The sequence below is a fragment of the Notechis scutatus genome, chromosome Z (assembly GCF_049901735.1).
Source record: "Notechis scutatus isolate UNSWTSFEM ecotype Mainland chromosome Z, rNotScu1.2, whole genome shotgun sequence".
NCBI lineage: Eukaryota > Metazoa > Chordata > Lepidosauria > Squamata > Elapidae > Notechis > Notechis scutatus.
The window spans coordinates 85990937-86012047 of record NC_142025.1 but is presented as its reverse complement, the minus strand read 5'-3'; the positions used below and the strand labels follow the sequence as shown (position 1 = coordinate 86012047).

The 21111-nt window shown below is 38.3% G+C and overlaps 1 protein-coding gene across 1 annotated transcript in view; it reads right to left on the bottom strand.

Annotated features, from left to right (window-relative positions):
• The window catches only part of WNK4 (WNK lysine deficient protein kinase 4), a 44224-nt gene extending 23822 nt beyond the window's left edge, over nt 1–20402 (bottom strand). Inside the window, exons 1-2 of the mRNA XM_026687659.2 lie at nt 19845–20402; nt 721–893 (exon numbers count right to left, since the gene is read on the bottom strand). Coding sequence (XP_026543444.2) covers nt 721–893; nt 19845–20402 — 731 coding nt within the window. The remainder of the gene's footprint in view (nt 1–720; nt 894–19844) is intronic.
• Nucleotides 20403–21111: the final 709 nt, after the last annotated feature.

The following is a 21111-nucleotide window of genomic DNA, read 5'->3' as shown; positions in this document are numbered from 1 at the left end:
TCCCAAAGTTGCGCTCTTGGTAAAAGATGACAATCATCTGAAATACAATGCACCAATCTTTGGTTTAAATATACCTCCAGAACTGAATATTGGAAACTATATGAATTGCAGATTCAAACTTGTTTGTAGTCTGACAGAATTCACCTTAATGTGGCCAATTATCTTTAAAAGAAAAACTTCCTTTCATTGTCCTACAACAAGGGTCTTCAAACTTGGCAAGTTTAAAACTTGTGGACTTCAACTCCCAGAATTCCTGAGCTAACATGACTGGAGGAGGAATTCTGGGAGTTTAAGTCCAAAACTCTTAAAGCTGTCAAGTTTGAAGACCCCTGTCCTACAATGTAGCAGAGTGGTCCTCATTTGAATCCTATTCCCACACTGATTTATTGCAAGCACTGTCTTTGCAAGCAATCAGCATTTGGAGAAAAGATTTGTTGGTTAGCAATTAATGAAAAACATGCAGGAAGCCTGAAGATCTGAGTTCAGACACTTCTTTTTCTTCAGAGTAAAGAAGTATCAGGCAATCTTTGAAATGTTTTCTAGAGAAGTAGAAATATTGTTATTTTCCTGCACAATGAGTGTGGTTTGTAGACCTGTCCTTTAAGACAGGAGATGGGCTAAAAAATGCCCCTCCCTGAAAAAAACCCCCTCAACATAGCCCCTTCCAAGGCTGCTTGTCATCCCAGCCACCCATTCCCATCCAATCTGTTCTGTGCTCACGTTTTGAGGGTGCCCGAGGTCATGAGTTCTGTCACCAGCACAATGCAGACTTGACCTTTGATGGAAGACTTCCATGAGTCATAGAAACGGACAATGTTAGGGTGTTGGAGTCCCTTCAGCATCTCTACCTCCTCACTGAAACGCTGCCTTTCCATTTTGGACAATTTCCGTGTCTGACAAACATGAAGAAAAGAGAAAGAAGCTCAAGAGCCCATTGACATTTTTGAAGCAGATGAATTCACACCAATGTTCTGTAGTCAAATTAAGATTTTAGACGTTGAAGTTAAATTTTCACATTTTTAAAATACTCACATTTCATATCAAACTGGAATTTTGAGAGACATTTTTATTCACAATATTCACCTCCAAGGAATGAATCCTTTGAAGAGAATAAATTTCCTCTGTCTTACTTTTCCAGATATTCTCCTAAGTGGAGTATTAAAAATCCATCAATGCTATCTATCCCTCTTAGCTCTCCCAGATTAGTTACCTTTATCTTAGTGGAATAACTATTGATCTCTGAGCACCAGAAACTTATTATATGAAACACAACCAAAACTGTTGCCAGCAGCCAACTATACATGATTATCTGTGCGATACCCTTTACAATCTTCATATATCTACCTAAGTTTCCAGACTTCACAATTAGTTTTCATTTGTCCATCCTGGCCTTCACCCTGTTAATCTTCCAGGATCTCAGACATTGGTGAGCTCTCCAATTAGGTTCATATTCCTCACAAGCTGTTTTTTAATATATAAAATATATTTTAAGTGGCTTTGTCCCATTTTCTGCTTTTGCTGCCTGAGATAATTATCTCATATCTTACTTAATATTTATCCTAACATTTTTATATATAGAACTGAGATGCTTACTCCTCTTACTCCTCATAGACCTCACCTGCAAGCAGAGGTGGTATTCAGTAGGTTCTGACCAGTTCTGGAGAACTGGTAGCGGAAATTTTGAGTAGTTCAGAGAACTGGCAAATACTACCTCTGACTGGAGATTTTATAGTATCCTTCCCTTGCCATGCCCACTAAGCCATGCCCACAGAACCGGTAGTAAAAAAAATTGAATCCCACCACTGCCTGCAAGTTTGCCATATTGTTTTATTCATGTCTGTCTCTTAGTTAACATTTTCTATAGTAATTGCTCCAGTCAGCTGGAGACTATACAAACAAGAGATTGAGGTCCACTAGATATTGGCATGGAAAATTAAACAGACATCCTCTTAGGAAAATTGAATTTTGAGGGTATTTTTATTCATAATTTTTTTAAATCAGAAGAGTGGTCAGTAAATGGTGATTAAAGAGAACATGTAGACAATGTATACTTCTTTGAGAAAGCACATTCTGACCTACATAGCTGCATCAGTATTCTTTCCTGAACTTGACGTTTTTAACTAAGCACCGAACTCAACTGTGAATAACACAGATATTGGGAAAATATGGAGAATATGTAGTATATTTGAATCAAGTAGTTAGAACAAGGACCCAAAGTCTTTCTGAATTTACCTCAGTTTTCACCCCATCATACCTCATCACCTCCTACAAAAGAAAAGCCAGACAGAGCCTTCCTCAATTCACAGGCTATGATGACCATAAATTAAATAGAAAATGGGAGGTCAAAGTGAAGAATTATACCTGATCTATCTATGCAAAATGTGAGGCATAATTAGAACTGATTCTGATAAATTAGGAGCTTGAATTTATAAATGTTCCTTTATATCAGGGTTGTGCAACTTCTGCAACTCAAGAGTCAGACCAGGCATTCTGTGGCCTGCTGACAAATATACAACGAAGAATGTGAGGTCAGAACCTAAAATGGGATAGATTTAGGAGATTTAGGTGCTTTGAAGAAGGGTCTAAAGGCTGGAATATATCTCATAAGTTTTGTGCAATCAGCAGGATACTTCTTTGTAACATTTTTCCTGTAACAGTCCAGGCAGTCTGCCTACATACAATATTTGATATTCATTTCAAAAGACCATGTTAGGTAGGAGAGAAATTCAGCCAGCTGAAATCTGGTACTATCCAGTCTGTACCAGCATCAAATTACAAACTGGTGGTCCCTGAGGGAATACTTATTTCAAACATAAAACCAGAAACAAGTACAAAGTCCAGCAGAGCCGATAATCACTTGATATTTTATTGCCTTTTCAGTCTTCACCACAGCATGTACAGTAATTTATCCAATCTCTCTCTTGTAGAAGAAAGCACTGGAGGAAGACTTTACAAATTTCCTTGCTCAAAGTTTGTCCACACAAATGTCAATGGCCAACACATGCTGAATGCATTTGTTTTTTTCAACTAGGAAGCAAAGTGGCATTATCAGAAAGTCCTGTGGAAACTCCTTGACTATGATTACCAAAACACATAGCAGAAGTACCAAACTCCCCAAATTAATGCTCATTTCCCTGACACCCAGCAAAGAACCAAGACCCAGAAGAAGGTTCTGAAAGATAGGGAAGATAACATAAAAAGCCCTGAATCCTGGACTCATTTTGTCATTCTTGTGAAGAGAAAGAAGTCTAGAGCAAACTGCTTTCCCAGGTTCATTTTACAGCTACAGAAAAGGAGCTCTCTCATATGAAGATACAGATTAGACACTTAGAAGATCACAGTCATTCTCATTCAAGCAACCTGTTCTTCTATTAGCTACTGTATTTCCCTAGGTGCATTGGCTAGGTTGCCTTTGAAAAAGCTGCAGGAGAAGGGGAACTAGAGAGGTAGGCAATGGCAGTAATCCAATTATTTTTCTTGCAAACCAGAATTGGATCCAATTGGCTAAGTACCAAAACTTTTTGGGGGGTTAAAAAGAAAATTGACCTCACCCCTTTCCTAAGAGGTCTGTAGGGGGCGTGCATAAGCACACCAATATGCCTACTGTCCCTGTCCTATTGTTTCTTTTTATTTTTCTTATATGTATCCATTTCGTGTATTCATATTATACCTGTTATCTTATAATCGCTTGACAAAATAAAATAAATAAAAATAAAATAAATAATTAAACCTGCTGCCACCACCAAGTTCTTTGTTCCATCCATTCAGAGGCAGCATTTGGGTTGGAGAAGCGGACTTGTTAAGAAATTGTTCTGTATGCATGTGTGTATTTGCAAGAGGAAGAAAGAGAGAAGAGCTAAAATCCCAGGAAAAAAACACCACTCAACAGTCCATGCCTGCCCTCTTCCATACCCCAGTAAGCATATTTGGAAAAGAAACAACAGGGAAACAGATGAAATGTGTTAAAAAGAGGCAGTTTTGCCAGAAGGATAGTGTCTATGATGGCCCTGTGCCCACCTGTTAGACCACACTTCCTCCCTGTGCCGGCAGGAACCGCCTCACCTCCTCATTGGCCAGAACCTCTGGTGGAGCTGGAGTTGGATCATATTTTTATACTTTGGGGTGTTTATGAAGTTTTGCTACAAATGTAGCTGTGTGCCATCAGCCACTGTGAAAGCTTCATTGTATGCAGTTCAGGAGGGGCCAGAAAAAGAAATCCAGAGCTGGAACAACTTTATAAATAAGGAACTTCTATAGAAAGGAACGTACTTGCAATTTTCATGGAGGTGCAACCGTTACACAGGAGGCTTATTCCCTCATGAGAGGTGTTCTGAATTAATTTCTATGATAATACTTTCATGGTACTGTGGCAAATGTGGTTCTGCGTCCATGCAGAGTCTACATATTACCGTGTTTCTCCAACAATACGACCTCCCCCAATAGGAAGACCCAGCATGTTTTCTTGGCATAAAATCAAATTAAGCCCCTCCCCCAAATTTAGGCCTATTTTAAAACATGCAAAATGGGGGGAAGGGCGGGGGGACTTGCCATTAGGAGCACCCCGCGGGCAGCAATTCCTCGCCACCAGCTGCTCCTAATGGGCGATCATGGCAGAGCACGGAGAGCTCCCTACTCCTGCCAAGCACCTTTGCGGCAGACCCAAAACCTTCAGTGCCCACCGCTGTTGATTTCCCTTCTGCCCATGCCGCCGCCGCGTTTGGAGCTGCCACTTCCATGTTTGGAGCACCACTGCTGTTTGGAGCACTGCTTCCATTTGGAGCTGCCGCTTCTGCATTTGAAGCTGCCGCTGTGTTTGGAGCTGCCGCTTCTGCATTTGGAGCTGCTGCTGTTTGGAGCACTGCCGCTGTTTGGAGCTGCCACTTCCGCATTTGGAGCACTGCTGCTGTTTGGAGCACCACCGCCATTTGGAGTGCCGCCGCCACTCCAAACACAGCGGCAGCTCCAAACGCGGAAGTGGCAGCTCCAAACATGACGGCAGTGCTCCAAATGGCGGCGGCACTCCAAATGGCAGCGGCACTCCAAACACGGAAGCGGCAGCTCCAAACGTGGTGGCGGAATGGGCAGAAGGGAAAGCAACAGTGGCGGGTGCCAAAGGTCTTGGGTCTGCAGCAAAGGTATTTGGTGGGAGTAGGGAGCTCTCTGCGCTTCGCCATGATCACCCGTTAGGAGCGGCTGGTGGCGAGGCTGACCGCGGGGCACTCTAGATGAGGATGCAAGGGGGGGAATTAAGTCACCCCCAAAAAGACGGCCTAGCCGTTTTTTCGGGGCTCAAAAAAATATAAGACCCAGCCTTATTTTATGAGAAACATGGTAATTATATTCATATATCACACAAAAACCATGATATATTTAACTATGGTTTGTTAAATAAGCCATAACCAGCTAATTTACACTACATCTGTATTTACAAAGCACAGTGGCTGGGTTCTTATAACAAGCCCAAATCACATTATGACCTAATGTAACATAGGACCTCCCATCTACATCACAGGACTATGTTTCTAAATAAGCTCTAAAAAGCCAGCTTAGAAGCGATTAGAAATGGGAAAAATTAGTTTGCATGATATTCTATTAAATTTCCTAAATGAATAGACACACAACAAATATACTTACAAGAGTAAACACATTAGGACTATGGTATAATTGCAAAATATGTGAAATGCTGTGAAAACATTAAAACAGCACTTAAGAAAAGTTCTTAGAAAAAAAATCATATATTTGAAAAAGCCAATATGAAAATACATTTCTTAAATAGTACGGAAATGTATGCATGTCTGTACCGCTTAAGAATTTGCTGGTACATATATAGAGCAAAAGCAAAGCCAATTTACCTATCTACCTAATTTGGAAGATTTGCCTCTTGAAATTAGAAGCATAAGGAGTGAATTCTTTAAAAGAAAACAAATTAATAATGAATACCTGTATGAATTTGACATCTATTATATGAGAATTTGATTTGTCTTTAAAAAAGGAGACCAGTTTTCTGAAATGTTCAAATCTTGAGATTTCTACTCCCTAAGTCTAGGCAGACCCATTTCAGCTTAGCTAGTCCTTTAGAAGGGAGGTGCATAAGCAATTTATCTCCCTAGAAATACCTTCCATATGATTCCTTCCTATTCTGAAGGAAGAAAGGGTGTGTCAACACAAAATGTCTGGCCACGGACATCACCTGGATTCTTTTAAAATGCCCAGTGACTCTCTAAACTTATGGCACCAGTTGTAGGAGATGACCAGCCTTGCACACCCATAAAAGATCTAAGCCCACCTTGAATTCCTTCTACCGATTCCTATCTCTTGCTAATTTTCCTTCGCCATTAGTAGTTCAGATTCTTGTAGACAGTTCAAGCTTACAACAAATCTTTAAAATAAATAAATTTGAACTGTCTGAATCTCCTGATTTTCTTGGTGCTTGACACCAGCCATACAAAGAGATTGAGTTGCTACTGAGAAAATTAAAACTTATTAGATTGTCAGCTACCAAGATGTTTTAATTTATAATAAATAGTAAAATCAAAATTCAATGCGAATAAGTTAAAAACAATTACCAACATCAGTTACTGTCCATGGTTAACTTAATTTAATAAACATTAAAATCCATGGTTAAAGATTTTATCCAAAGCAAAGTTTCTTTGGACAGTGAGGTGGGTGGCATATACATTTAATTAATTAATGAAAAGCATGTTTCAAAGCCCCTTTAGAAGCCAACAAAATGCTGACGTCTCTCAGTTTAAGAGGGCATAGTAGTGTGTTAAAGGCAGTTGTAGAAAAGGCTGAACAGAACTGCCATGAGGTGACCTTTTGGCAACTATAAACCAGCTCCTCAGGTTACTTCAATGAGATATGGGGCAAACAAGGGAAGGGAATCACATGGAAAAAGATGCCTTTCCAAAATCAGATTAATGGAAGGTATAATTTACTGCTTGATCAATTTCTTAGACAATACATGAACATCCATCAATTTGTTTTCATTAACAAGGCAAGATTCAGGGTGCATCCCCAGCTGGAGGGACTAGTCTTCTTTTTCATTGCTTGATAAACTATTCGTTTTTGTAGAAATACTGGTTGTCTAAACTGACCTACCCCAAATTACAAACTGGTAAGATGAAGGCTGATACATGTGATTTGACAAATGAGACTTACTGTAATTTCTTTGTTTCACTGTTTTGAGCATCCCAGAGTCAATGAGAGTTAGGCAGTATACATGTTTAATAAATTGGACACGCAGTCAGACAGATGTTTAGACTGGATTTGGCATTTTTATCTATCAAGTTTTGGAATAGGAAGATGTTTCTGTTTGATGGTATTAAAGATCTCATCGTAGGATATTAGCTGTTCAAAATAAAGGATATATTTTGCAATTGACTGGAGGTGATTGTCAATGCCAGTGGTGTTTATTATTATATCATTATTATTACGAGATCTACAGTAGATGTTTATCCACAGAAGCAAGTGTGTGTTTAGAAGCTTTATTTCTTTCTTCCTTGCAAATTTGCCATCTACTTCTCAGGAGAGGAAGACAGCTAGCCCAAGGATTCCTTCTCAGAGGCAGGACCACAGATCAGATCTTAAGACAAGAGGTAGGGCATTGGGTTCAAATAACAGCTGTCTGAAAAGCTGACACCCAGCCAATACTATTCCAGGCCTTTGCTGCAGCTTCAGGTAATTGATAGGGACCAAGTTTGAAGATGGATATCTCTTAATCTTGGACTTGATCAAGAATGCCTGGCCCAGAAAGGGTACCTCCTTGTAATGATACCTTCAACATTTACACTTACAGACTCTTCATATTGCAGCATTCTTCTCCAACTAGATTCGCTTAGAACAAGATAACAGTTTTTGCAATACAGACCAGTGAAGATTCAAAGGGGGCAAAAGAATTGAATGGGGATTTACTCATAGGTTACCTTCTAGTCTACAAACACACATGTTCTCAATACTGAAACTACTTTAAATGCTAGGTTTTGCTCTAGTTGTAGAAATAACTAATGAAAATTGTCTCTGCATATACACTGACCTTTTTTCCCATTCTGCAAAACTCTGGTTTAGTGAGGGCAGTTTTTCCAGTTATGGGATCCCCCTTCTCTCATTTTAGAATCAGCCACTGCCTATTCATACTATCCACTCACACTATTTAAGAATCTCAGAGCTGAGAGAATTGTGCAAGAACCCTAAGCAGAGTAGCTGTAGTTAAAGAAAGGAGATGTGGTCAAAACATTTGGAATAATGGAGATAGGGAAGAGGTGGCATATAAATTATATTGTAATGGATGAATTAAGTAACACACCAACATTTTACATAATGCACTGGTGATTGTATTATCTTTTCCCATGTAGTTAAAGAAGCACAGAGTCATTCCTGGCATTTTCCCTTATTTCTTAGAAATAGTGCTCCCTAAATATTTCACAGAAGTCCTGTTTCCCAGGCACCTACTTGACTGGAATTAAACAAATTGTGAGGAAGAAATACCTGCCTATATTATTTATAATATTATTTATTTAGAATTATTGGTCTTAAAATTTTAAGATACAAGCATACAAACTATAATAACACAGGGACTAGTGGGCAAATTGCAGTATCTGAAAAACTTAAGCATATAGGAATAATTATAATTACTACTGTTTTAAAGTCATTGCACCCAAAATAGCAATGTTTGCATTTATGAATGTATTTATTGAATCTTGAATCCTTAAAGCATTGCTTTAATATTTGCAAGAAGTCACTTCAATAAATATTTATCCTCTCCTGACATCCTCACCACTTTTCTTCCCTATACTTCCCCCACCCCATAAAAGAGGGCAGGCATAAAATTGTTGCTTGAGCCTGACTTCTGGAAACCAGAAATAGACTCAGACAGCCCATTTTGGATGAAGAGTCTGGGTACCAACTGCTTAGGTTTGTGGTTTGCTGACCACAGATATTTTAATAGGTAACAAAATGAACATTTGCAAGGAAAAAAATAGGACAGAAGTTTATTTAAAGAACAAGTGACAGAAAATCCTGTGTTTCTACAAAAGTCTGCACAGTACAGGAACTGTTTTAAATAAAAAAGAGAAAGAGAAAGAGAAAGAGAGAGAGAGAGAGAGAGGGAGGGAGAGAAAATATTGTAAATCTTGATCAGGTTTGGCTTCCTGCATAGCATCTGCAAACTGAAGAACATCAGTGGATTACTCATGGCCTGTGATTCCTATTAAACTCTGCAGCCTCCTACAATTATATCAATAAAATCGGGGCCAGCTTTGGGCTAAGATAAAGAAATCTATCAATATATCCATCCAGTCAATCATTTACCAATTAAAAATAACTTTTTCCCAAAAGATCTCGAGCAGCTTTGCTTGAGTGCAAGAAGTATAAATCTATTCCAGAGTAGCATTAAAGAGCTAATTCTGTATTTGAAAGAAGCCCAGAGACCACCTTTGTACTAAAACCATGCACCAGACCAGACCAAAAGGATTAGTTCTCTGTCAAAACCTGCCCAATAGAGGCAGCCAACATTATTATGCCCCCTGGTTTTCTTCTGACTGAAGGACCATGGATACCATTTAAATTCAGGCATGAGAAAGAGACCATTGTTAACTTTGAGTATATGTACAGTGTTTTTTCTTAGTATTTACTAAATAAGCATCAACTTCGCAATCTTGATGTGAAAAGAAAAAGTTCAAGGTTACACTATGTCACTTTGAGGCAAGACTCAGTCAACATCCTAATTCCCATCCAAGAAAATTGCTTTCTTACCACCGAAAAGTATTCCCTTTATTTACTGTAAGTGTATTAAATAGGATGGCAAGGAATACAACAGGATGCAGATTCCCAGAAACAATTTTAAAACTATAATACAACTTCTTCATAGTTAATAAAGATTTATCCCCTCCCCCTGCAGTATAATTATCAAAGCACTTGCCATGGATTTCTAATAAGGCTAGACCAGTAAAAAAAAGAATGTGGGAGAAATAATCAAGGTCTACCTAATTTCAGGGCATAAGCATTAAGAAAAGCTAAGAGTTTAAGGTGTTCTTGTCTTGTACTCAGCTAGAGGGCTATCTGCATACTCTAATGACTTCAAGGATATTTTACCTTATTTGCAGATAAGAATTTAATCCAGCTGTGACTGTGACTTGCAGGAAAGTGAGATAGATCTAGACAGCAATGAGTTCCAAGGTGTGAAACAAAGCTCATAATATGCTAATCCTAAATAAGGTGATACAAACCTGCCTGAGTTTTAAAAAATCCAAATTGGACATATAAAGGCAAAGAACAATATTATCCACTTTTCTGGATGTAACAAGAATTGGGAATTCATGGTCTGAATACATTTTTTTACTTGACAGAAAGGAAGAACAGCCAAAAGCAGACAATTATTATGCAGAAACAATAAGTGGATTCCAGAATTTCAAATATTTAACGAATCTTCAATCTTTGGACATCAGTCACATCATCACAAGTTCTTTATTTGCTTACCATCAAATGAATGAAATTATCACTTAACTTTTTGTTAACTACTGAGGAAAAATAAGTCAATGCATCTATCCAAAAGAACTGCATATTTTCTCAAAAGATGATAATCCTGAATTTAAGAGAAACTACAATGAAAAGGCAGAGCAAACACACTGAGAAAAATCATTGGCTTCCATTACCAGATTCTCAAACCACCTATGACAACTTCTCCTTTTTAAAGATTTATTATTAAAAAAAATCTTTTTCTTCCAGGTAAAAACAATAAGTTGATATAAGTATACGTAAAAATTAGCAGGATTCAGAACCAGGGGCCTGGAAGATTTCATTTTGATGAATTAAAATGACAATTCTTCAATTAAAAATATCAGATGGATTGGAATTGCTTAATTTATAGTAAATTTAATTATATGCTTTAAGAATTCAATCAAATACATGGGTGTTAATGTACCACAATAAATGAGTTAGATTTCTAGATGTTACAAATTTCTATACGCACAGATTCAGTTTGCATGAAACAGATTCATACCTCATAATAGCCCTTGCACCTTCTCTTAATGTTAATGTCATTGTGACACTTGCTGTTAATGGTATCATTTAAAAATTATATGATATAATCATTTTCTACACAGTTTACTGCTAAACTGTGACCTAGATTTAGAAAAGCTGCTAAGGCTCACTGAACTACATACCCACATTTTTATTTATCAGATTTGTATGCTGCCAATTTCATTATGATATAGCAGGTTACAATCACTGTCTTTACATATAAATATTTGCTTGTTTGTTTCAATTTGTATGACCATTTATATATCATGACTCTGGGTAGCTAATAATGGTTAAAAACACAGCACACAACATAGTGAATACAAATTAACATTCACATGAAATGTGTATATTACAACGTCCAAGGAGGAGGAGAAGAGAAGAAATAGGAACATTACAAAAACAATGACAATACCCGGCCTAAGCCATATCATACTAAGAGGCACACATGTGTGCCTCTGAGACAGTGTTGACTCCTAATAACTGTCTGGACTAGTCTCTGCTGCTTTGTTGGCAAGATTTTCAGAAGTGGTGCCATTGTCTGCTTCCTTGGGCTGAACAAGAGGAACTGGCCCTGGCCCAAGATAGACCTAACTGGCTTTGGGCCTAAGGCAGGATTAGAACTCAGAATCTCCTGCTTTCCAGCCTGGTGCCTTTAATATTACATTAAACCGATTCTCCATAATAAATTAATATATTAGAATGCAATATTCTTAGAACAATGTATACTGTGTAACAGTAAATGAAATTCAAATCTGAAACTTCCTCCAGGATAATTCATTCTTTATTATTTTCTAGAAGGACATGAATCTGGCAACTAATCTGTAAACCATTCAGAATCACCTGGATAGTGAGATGGGCCTACATTTGACAAAAAAAACAAACAAAGAGACAATTTACAGGAAAAAATTTCCATGCTGTTGGTGCTACAATTGAAAGGTATAATCTCCTTGCTGTGATGCTCTTGATTTCCTTAAAAGTGAGATTACCAGGAGCTTTTCCTGTGTTATACATGCTGGATGAATTGGTTCTGTTTTGAGGAAATACTATAAGGCCGTGATGGTGAACCTATGGCATGCGTGCCACAGGTGGCACACAGAGCCATTTGTGCGGGCATGCGAGCCCCAGTCAAACTTACCTGCACTGCACATGCGCCTCAGTGGTAGGATTCAAATGTTTTTACTACCGGTCCTGTGGGCGTGGCTTGGTGGGTGTGGCAGGGGACGGTTACTGTAATATCCCATTCCCTCCCACCCCACTAACCTGCTTTCCAGCTCTGTTCTCCTGTGCAGGGCAACAAAAGAAGACCCAGCCGATCAGCTGGGACTCGGGAGGTAGAGAATAGATGGAGACGGGGCCAGTCAGAGATGGTATCTGCCAGTTCTCCAAACTACTCAAAATTTCCGCAGCCGGTTCTCCAGAACTGGTCAGAACCTGCTGGATACCACCTCTGGTGCACCTCCCAGATGGTTTTCGGCCTGTTTTAGGCATTTTTCAGCCTCCCAGAAGCTTGAGGGAAGCCTCTGCAGCCATTGGAGGCCGAAAAACAGGCCTGTTTCATCACTTCCAGTACTTCCAGTTTTGTCACGTCCGGTATTTGGAGGCCGAAAAACAAGGCTGCAGAGGCTTCCCTTGAGCCTCTGGGAGGCTGAAAAAGGTCTCAAATGGGCCAAAAATCAGCTGGGAAGCACGCACAATGCAGGTAAAGGGTGATGGGGGGGATATTACGTGTGCATGCACAGGGGGCAGGGGGCATTGCATTGTGGGTGCCGGCACACGTGCATGCTATTGTGCACACGCATGCTTTCAGCATACCAAAACAAAAAAGTTCGCCATTACTGGAGTTCCGGTTTGCAGGGCTTCGGCGACAGGCAGGAATCCGCGATCGTGCACGGTTTCTGCCTGGGCTCGCCGCTGGAGCGCCCCAAGCCAGCTGGCTTTGGGGCTAAGCCACCCCGTAGAGGTGGTGAAGAGGGGGGAGATCGCCAGCAGGGTCGAGGAGAGCCGCATCTCTCCTCCTCAGCTGGCCAAACTCCCTTTCCCGAAGGCAGTAAGAGCAATGGTCAGAAATGGCCACCTCAAAGAAGCACTCAACCGGAAAAGAAAGTGCAGGAGGAAGATAAGAAGTGAAAGTTTTGGCTGACCGGGATAAAAAGCAACAACTAAGGTACCCTGGAATTTAAATTTTATAAAAGATAACATCGCTCCCAAAGAAGAATCGGAAGCAGCGAAAGAAAGTGAAAAGGGAAAGTTTTTTTTTTCTTCACTCTCCTTCCTCACATTGACAATGAAGAGAGCTGAATAAGAAATCAGAAAAATCCGTTTTGGCACCAATAGGTAATTAAGCTGAAAATATAATTAAATGCCAAAGGGACAATAAAGATTTCTGGACACTAAAAAATCCTTTTTTTGCTATAAGTGGGAAGGGAGAGGAAAAGAATAAGGGCAGGATTTGGAAGGAGGAGACTGCCTGGAATTCAAAAGAATTTAAAGTTAAATCTCAATAAGGCTTCTAAAAGATACATTTTAACTGGAACTTTGTAATTAAATAGAAACCCCGGGAAGAGAAAGTGAAAAAAGAAGAAAGTGTTAAAAGAAACAGCTTGTGTGTATTTGGATTGCTTGGTGACTTTGGGATTTCTGGAAATTATATTTGAATGACTAAAAACAATTGGGTGGTTGTTTAAAAAATTCTACAATGGCATCACTTCTGAATGAACTGAAAATGGAATTTAAAAAATATAAAGAAGAGGCACAAGAAGGGAAGGGCTCCTTTGGCTCCGTTTTTCAATTCTTAGAAATGGCTATTTGTACCTACGAGAAACTACAAGAAATGACTGTGCAACAAGAATACCGGGACAAAGAAGAAACCATCTTTAATGAACAAGTAACTCTATTTGGGGAAGAAAGGGGAAAGAGGGGAAAGAGAATGGAGAATTTAAGATCTAAAAAAACAGCCAAAAAAGGGAAAAATAATGTGAAGAGTGGATATAATGTAGCAAAGCAACAGAAAAGGGGAATACAGAAGAGGGAAATGGAGGTGGAGAGACAGGGGGGTAAAAAGGGGAGAGAGAAGAAGAAAGGGAAGAAGGAAGGGAAGAGAAGTTACAAAGGTTTGGAGCAAGATGTAAAGAAACAGGACTTATTCAGAGATAATGGGTGAAAATCTAACTGAAAAAGGGATTCTGTAAAGGTACATAAGATTGTATTGTTATATTTGTAATAGAAATAATGTTAGAAAATTGGAAACAACATATGATTAAAAAGTGGGATAAAATAGTCAGTGTAACTTAGTGAAACTTTTGTGAATAAAATAAATGAAATGAGATAAATGAGAGAATTGAATTAGGAAGGAATGGGAACTTTGAAGTGGGGGGGAATTAACTATGGAAAGTTTATAAGTGTTCCCATAGAAGTATGATACTTATTTGAAAAATAATGTGTAAAATGCTTAAGATTTAAATGAATATTAATATTAATGATAGAACTGAATTGGTATGGATTGTTGTTTTAATTATATTATATATTTATAATTTTTTTTCTTTTCAAAATACAGTGTGTAGTTTTAGAATGTATCAAGCAGAATCCGAATGGAAGTTATGTATTGTATTAAGTGTTATAATTTTAGGGGAAAGATATAAAGGTGTCATACTCCAATCAGTGATTACAGGAGAAATTTTGTTTAATGAGAAAAGATAGTAGACAGTTGAAACAGGACAGACAAAGAATATAAGTACAATGATTTGAATTGAGATGAAATAAATGAAATAAAATTAAGAAAGTTAAAAGAGGGGAGAAGCTATATAGAAAATGTAGAATAGTAATAAGATATGGAATATAAAAATGAGCATGAACTTGAATTTGTGTCTGTATGAAGAAATGTAACCCAGGATCATGCTGCTTTCAAAAAAGATTTTTTATGTTTTGTTTGTTTTGTTTGTTTATGTTTGTTTTTAAAAATCTATAAAATTAAAAAAAAAAGTTCGCCATCACTGCTATAAAGTATTTTTTGCTATCAAGTCTTATAAGCTTTGTAGTCAAAATCAGCATTTAGAATCGTACAGATAAATTTATAGGCAACCAAAGATCATTGGTATAATATGTTCTTGGTAGTTAATAAATACCTATCAGCAATTCAGACTGCTGCATTCAATACTAACAGTAACTTCTGTTTGATTTTTCAGAAGCATCCTCATATACAACAGATTGTAATAAATAATAATCAACCTTAGTCATGTTGAACCAGAAAAACTTGATTAAAAAAATAAACTAAAAAGAAATTTAAAAACAAGATTATAGAGAAAAGAAACATTGGGTTAAATCTTGTCTTTATAAAAAGACAGAGATAATAATAATAATAGGAGGTGTGTGTGGCATGGTTGAGCTGCCATGTTACATGGAGACAAATACTGTAGTAAATTCTCAAATAATCTATGTTTTAATAAGCATATTGTAGTGGCTGCCTTTAGATTCAAGAAACTTCTAACATTTCCATAGAAATGACAACCAAGAAATTGCTTCAACAATAGCTGCAAGCACATTTGCTAGAATATAACATGTCTAAAATCCATCATTACTGTAATAAATAGGACATTCCTGGTCGATGTGGTATGAGATTTAATAAAATTTGCACAAAGTCTGAATTATCTAAAAGAGTTGTACTGAAATAATACAAAGGTCTGGTTTTAGAGGGAGCTATGATCAACCAATCATACATAAAAGGAAACATATAATTCCAAAAACAGAAGCAATTATTGCCATGTACTTGGTGAATAAAAGAATACATGTGTGCATTTGTATGTGTGTGTTTGCATGACACTCTTACGAAGTTGTGGAAATAAGCATCCTTTGTTCATGTACTGAAACTAGTCTTTTTTGTAGACTTGGAAGATTGTGGACAAAAATTCAAATTAGGAGAAATTACTACATAAGCAAAATTAAAATGTTGAGATTGTGAATTACAGAAAACTGAGATAGATTTATCTCCTCCTTCTGCAAAATATACATTTCCTTCTTCAGAGCAGGTAAAGTGGGGATAATTGGAAAATGCCTTTCAAGGGGAGATGATCATAGTCTATATTTGGTAGTTATATCTGCAATCATTAAAATTCATCTGTCCGTGATGACCCTTGCCTACTCCTAAGGAAAGTGAGCAAATATTTCTTCAACATGGATTAGGATCCCCACTGAGATAAAAGAAATGCAAGTTAATATTCAAAGGCAAGTCCTCCGTACAGAACCAGTCTTCTTAGTTGAATCCAGGGATCTAAACTAAGCAATTCATGCCTTCTTGGAGTAATAGGTTTAGCCATAGCCTAGTGATGCAACCTACCATGTGACTAGTCATATTAATGTTTAGTATGACTACATGTTTCATTCTGAAATATCTTACCCAATTTCCTCTTGTCCCCAGGCAAATAATTTAGGAACACTGAGGTTTTCGTCCAAAAAAAGAATTAATATCTCACCATGCTTGTTATGCATTATGACAGATTCACTCATTAAACTTTGGTCCATTGGTTGTAATTTCCTACTTTCTCTACCTGAGTGTGCAGCAGAGATCTTGCTCTCTGATATTCCATATCTGATCCTACAATAGTGGAGTCCAGGATTTAATGCTGAAATAAAATTCCTGGATACAATATAATTTTCCAGAAACTTAAAAGTGGGGTATGCTGAGAAAGGGTCCAAGACCCATTTTATAGGGATTTTGGTTCACCTCACTAAAACATTAATGCCCCTTATTGCCCATTGGCTGAACTTTTGGGAAATAAAAATATTTAACCCCTTCAGAGCCCAATGAGAGAAGAAGCATACAAATAAATATTGCAGTTTTTTTTAAAGAGAGGAAAAAAGTCATAGAAAGAAGAAAGAGGAAAGGTACGTTCCTTTGGAAAGCAAGAATAGTGAAATGTTCCGAAGCAGAAAGAAAAAAATGATTACTGAGCAGTGCAGCAAGAATGAATTTTAAAGAATAAAAACAAACTGGAAAAGCTATCCAAAGAGTTTGAGCTAAGGAGCAGGAATTTAAGGGAATCATAACATATGGCAGAAGAAAAAAAGAAAAAAACCTGAGGTGCTGGATAAAACTGAGAAGACACTGTAAAGCTTCCCAGTGAAAGTTACCTTTGCTTGCCAAGAATTGGGCAAGCAAGAGTATTGGGGCTGGAAGAATATTTTCTAAGAAGTCAGAAAGCAGCAGAAGGGAAAAAGAGAGAAGTCAAGGTTGAGCTACATATTCATAGTTTTTTTTAGTTGCAGTTATCCAATTAGCTACATCAATCTTTCTTATCTTGGTTGCTGTCTAGACTTGATTGACTACAGCTGCTGCCATTTAGCATAACTACTGCCAGCTGTAGATGATGGAAGTTGTAGTAAACTTAATTGGGATTTGCTACTGTTTACTACTCAAATTAGTGGCTATATCTGTTTTAAATAATTATCTGACTTTAGAAAATACTATTTAGCTGAACTCTTATAAATGGACCTCATAAATAGGACATAAAATTGTATTTTTAAAAAATCTGTTTATACTACTTACAATACTGAATTACAGAAGCTTTCCACAAACACTTAATCAAGCAAAATGTTGTTTTAAACTAAGGTAACAAAGATTAGACAGAGTCATTTAGAAAACTGGTTTAGTGCCTGGAAAAGTAAGAACTTTGGTCGTCTCTATTTCTAAGACTTTCTACTAATATTTACTCTCAGAATTTTTTTTAATCACATTTCTCTTCACTATTTTTCTACAACCTGGATTCCTTTTACTATTCCTAGAACACACAAACTACTTCTATTCTCATATATGTCCCAGTCATAAATGAATACATAAACATTTAATTCCAGATACTTATGGGAATATACTTCCATACCTTTATGGCACATGACTTGCCAAGCAAGTCACATTGAACTCTGATGAATTAATCCCTCTGGCAACAAAGGAAAAAAAAATAGCTGCCAGTTAAATACTTTCCCTGACCCTATCATGCTATGTCCTGGAATCTAGAAACTAATCTTGATAGGATGAAAAAGCAGGGGCAATTGCACCTTTCAATCCATGGGAAAAGGCATTTTTGCCAATATATACTTTTACTTCAATTCATTCCGCAGGAGTTTATGGAAGTCATATTCAAAGAAAGGTCAGTTGTGTCGTCAGACATCAGTCTTGGAACCTGGGTGGATAACAGGGCCAAATTCTAAAAAAAATGTGACTGCATGAGTCCAGAGAGAAGCTCATTCCCTCATTATTGAGAAATAAATCTTGAATTTGAGATTGAAGAAAGAAGTCTTCAAGTTAAAATTCCAAGTACACATTTCTTCAATTGGAAACAAGTTATGGGTCCTATTAATTCTGACTATGCCACTGCTCTGCCTGTTTCTCATATCTGGAGGAAAGGTATGGCAAGGATAGCTCATCATGAGTTTCGTTTTCTTTAAGAGATAAATTATCTAATATTCTCCAGGGTGTTTGGATTACAGGTTGTTTCAATTACCCATCAAATCCAGCATCATGAGTGTGTAGGAATTCTGGGAGTTGTTTAAAACACCATCCTTCGAAGTAATTATGTCCAAAAGTCAGCTAATTACAACAAGAATAATTAAAACACCACCTATAATTATATTTCTGGGAGTTGTTTAAAATATCATCCTTCGAAATAATTATGTCCAAAAGTCAGCTAATTACAACAAGAATAATTAAAACACCACTTATAATAATTATATTTGTACATTTTTATGCATCAACATTTTCAGGATAACCATTTTTCCAGTAAATTTTTGAGAAAAAAAAAAGGGGGGGGGGATTTTATTTTGTATATCTTAGTTAACATTTAGGATTGACAATTGTACCAATTTCTTTTTATTGCACCACTGGGTTGCTTTGGGAACTTTATAAAAATGAATGACTGAACAAATAAAGAAATAATGATACATGTAAAATAAGACTTCCAGAATAGTTTTAGATTATTTTGAGACATCTACAATCCAGCAATAGTGGCTAAAACAATCTAAGCAAAGGTTAGGCAACCTATTAATTTCTTCAAGACAATCCCACAGACACTCCATCACTGCCTAGCTCTCATATATCCTGTTTTGGTATCAGAAAGTTTTCTCTCTTTCCCACATGGATCATTTATTCATCTTCACTAATTCTCTAAACACTCCTCTACAAGATAATTTGTCAGAGGCAGCATTGCTAACTTTCTAATAAATTTTGACTAAGGCTTGGTTTAAAGTTTTCTAGACTGGCCTGAAGGTTCATTTTTCACTACTTCTAAGCACAACTATATTTTCAATGCTGTTTTTCCTTGAAAATGGGAGAAATATTGAACGAATCTGTCTCCAAACGGGTGAAAAACCTAGTAACAATATAAATTGAAGAACCAGAAACACAAGATTTTAGAAGTGACAGGAAAATGTATGAGTTAGGTGTAATATTCAAATACACCATGTGCAAACACTTTAGGGAGAAAACAAGGATGTAAATGCTTCAAACTTTGACCAAACCACAATACAGTAAAATGACTGTCATTTGAATTGTTGTTTGCACAGTGGAGCTACCAAGAAAAAAGGATTTGGCATAATCCTCCCCCCATTTCAAATTCTCCCCAAAGTCAAAAGGCACTCCCTTCCTCTCTCTTAACTATCATCCTAACCAGAAATATTTTCGACTTGTCCAAACTATTATATTCCCAAACCAAACTGCTCTGTGGCAAACAAATATATTTCCAGGGGACTCAGCCTGCCGCACTTTGAGCTTTGTCTTTCATCTATTCCAGGTCCCCAGGAGCCCTGCTTGCTAGGAAACATGGGACACCCACTTTACCAACCTGCAGCTCGCACCAAGCCACTTCGACAGTGGTCTCCGTGTCTAGCCCTTTGTAAACAGTCTTGAAGGAGCCGCGGCCAATCTCGATGTCAAACTTGAGAAAGCGACCGTCCGGGGACGTGGCCACCGCTCGGGTCTCAGCCTCTTCGTTCTCCTCTTGTTCCCAGTGTTCGCGCTCTTGGCGGCTCTCCGCGGAAGAGAGCTGAGGGTGTGCCTGGATGGCTTCGGGAGAACTCTCACTGCTCGCGGATCCTTCGAGGAGATGTCGAGACCTAGAAGTCTCTAAAGCTTTAGCGGGCGGCTCCATCACCTCCAAATCTATCGCGTCGGGAGCTGCGGTTACAGCGGGGGCACCATCTTCGCTGTCGTAGCTTCTTAATCCAAGCTCGGACGAACTTCGACGGCTGATCTTGTAGGCTGATGCGCGGCGACCAGAGACTCCGAGGGTCCGAAGACCCTCAGCCTGCCCAGCATCTTCACCCATGCCGCAGTTAGTCAGGTCCATCCTATCGGGCTGGAGCACTCCGGCACCGGAGCCTAAGTACGAAGTCCGCAGCATTACATCGGACGGCTGGACGAGAAAAAACGCTGTATGGAGCGTAATTGCTTGCCTATTAAGCCGGCGGCCAGGCAGCCGCTACGTGCGCTCGGAGGCGGCACCGCCCCCTCCAGGCCTGGTCGTGCGGCCGCCCTGCTTTCTCCTCCCCTCTTAACTAACCTGTTATGTTCTGCTCGCCGCCTACCTCTTTTTTCCCAAGGGAGCCACAGTGCACTGCACCGACACGACACGACACGCCCACCCCAGAGAGCTGGAAGCATGTACCCTTCCAAGAGCCTTCTTTATGCTTAATAACTCGTGTGTTCGAGGATAGCAAGAGGTTAGCAACGGGATATCGTGCTACTGCTGCTGCCTCCACTTCTGCTGTTTTTTAACGGGTAATAGAAATGCAAAATGTGTTATGTTTGCTTTGGGTAGAACGTCTTTCAATGAAAAAGGGTCTTAAAATCCCAAGTGCGTCAGTGGAGCCAAACTGCATTGTGACCGTCATTGCCTTCATATTTTCAAAGTTTTATGGCAGTTGATAAGGTAAAAGTTCGTGGGTAGAGCAGATTTCTGTATTCTTTGCCATGTCTTGACTTTTTGATGAGACGACATGAACTTGAATGACTCAAAATGTTTGCTTTTAAAAACAGAATTGGAGTGTTCCAATCTATTTTCATTGTCACTGATTGCAACCCTAAAAATATATGTAAATGTACCTGCAACC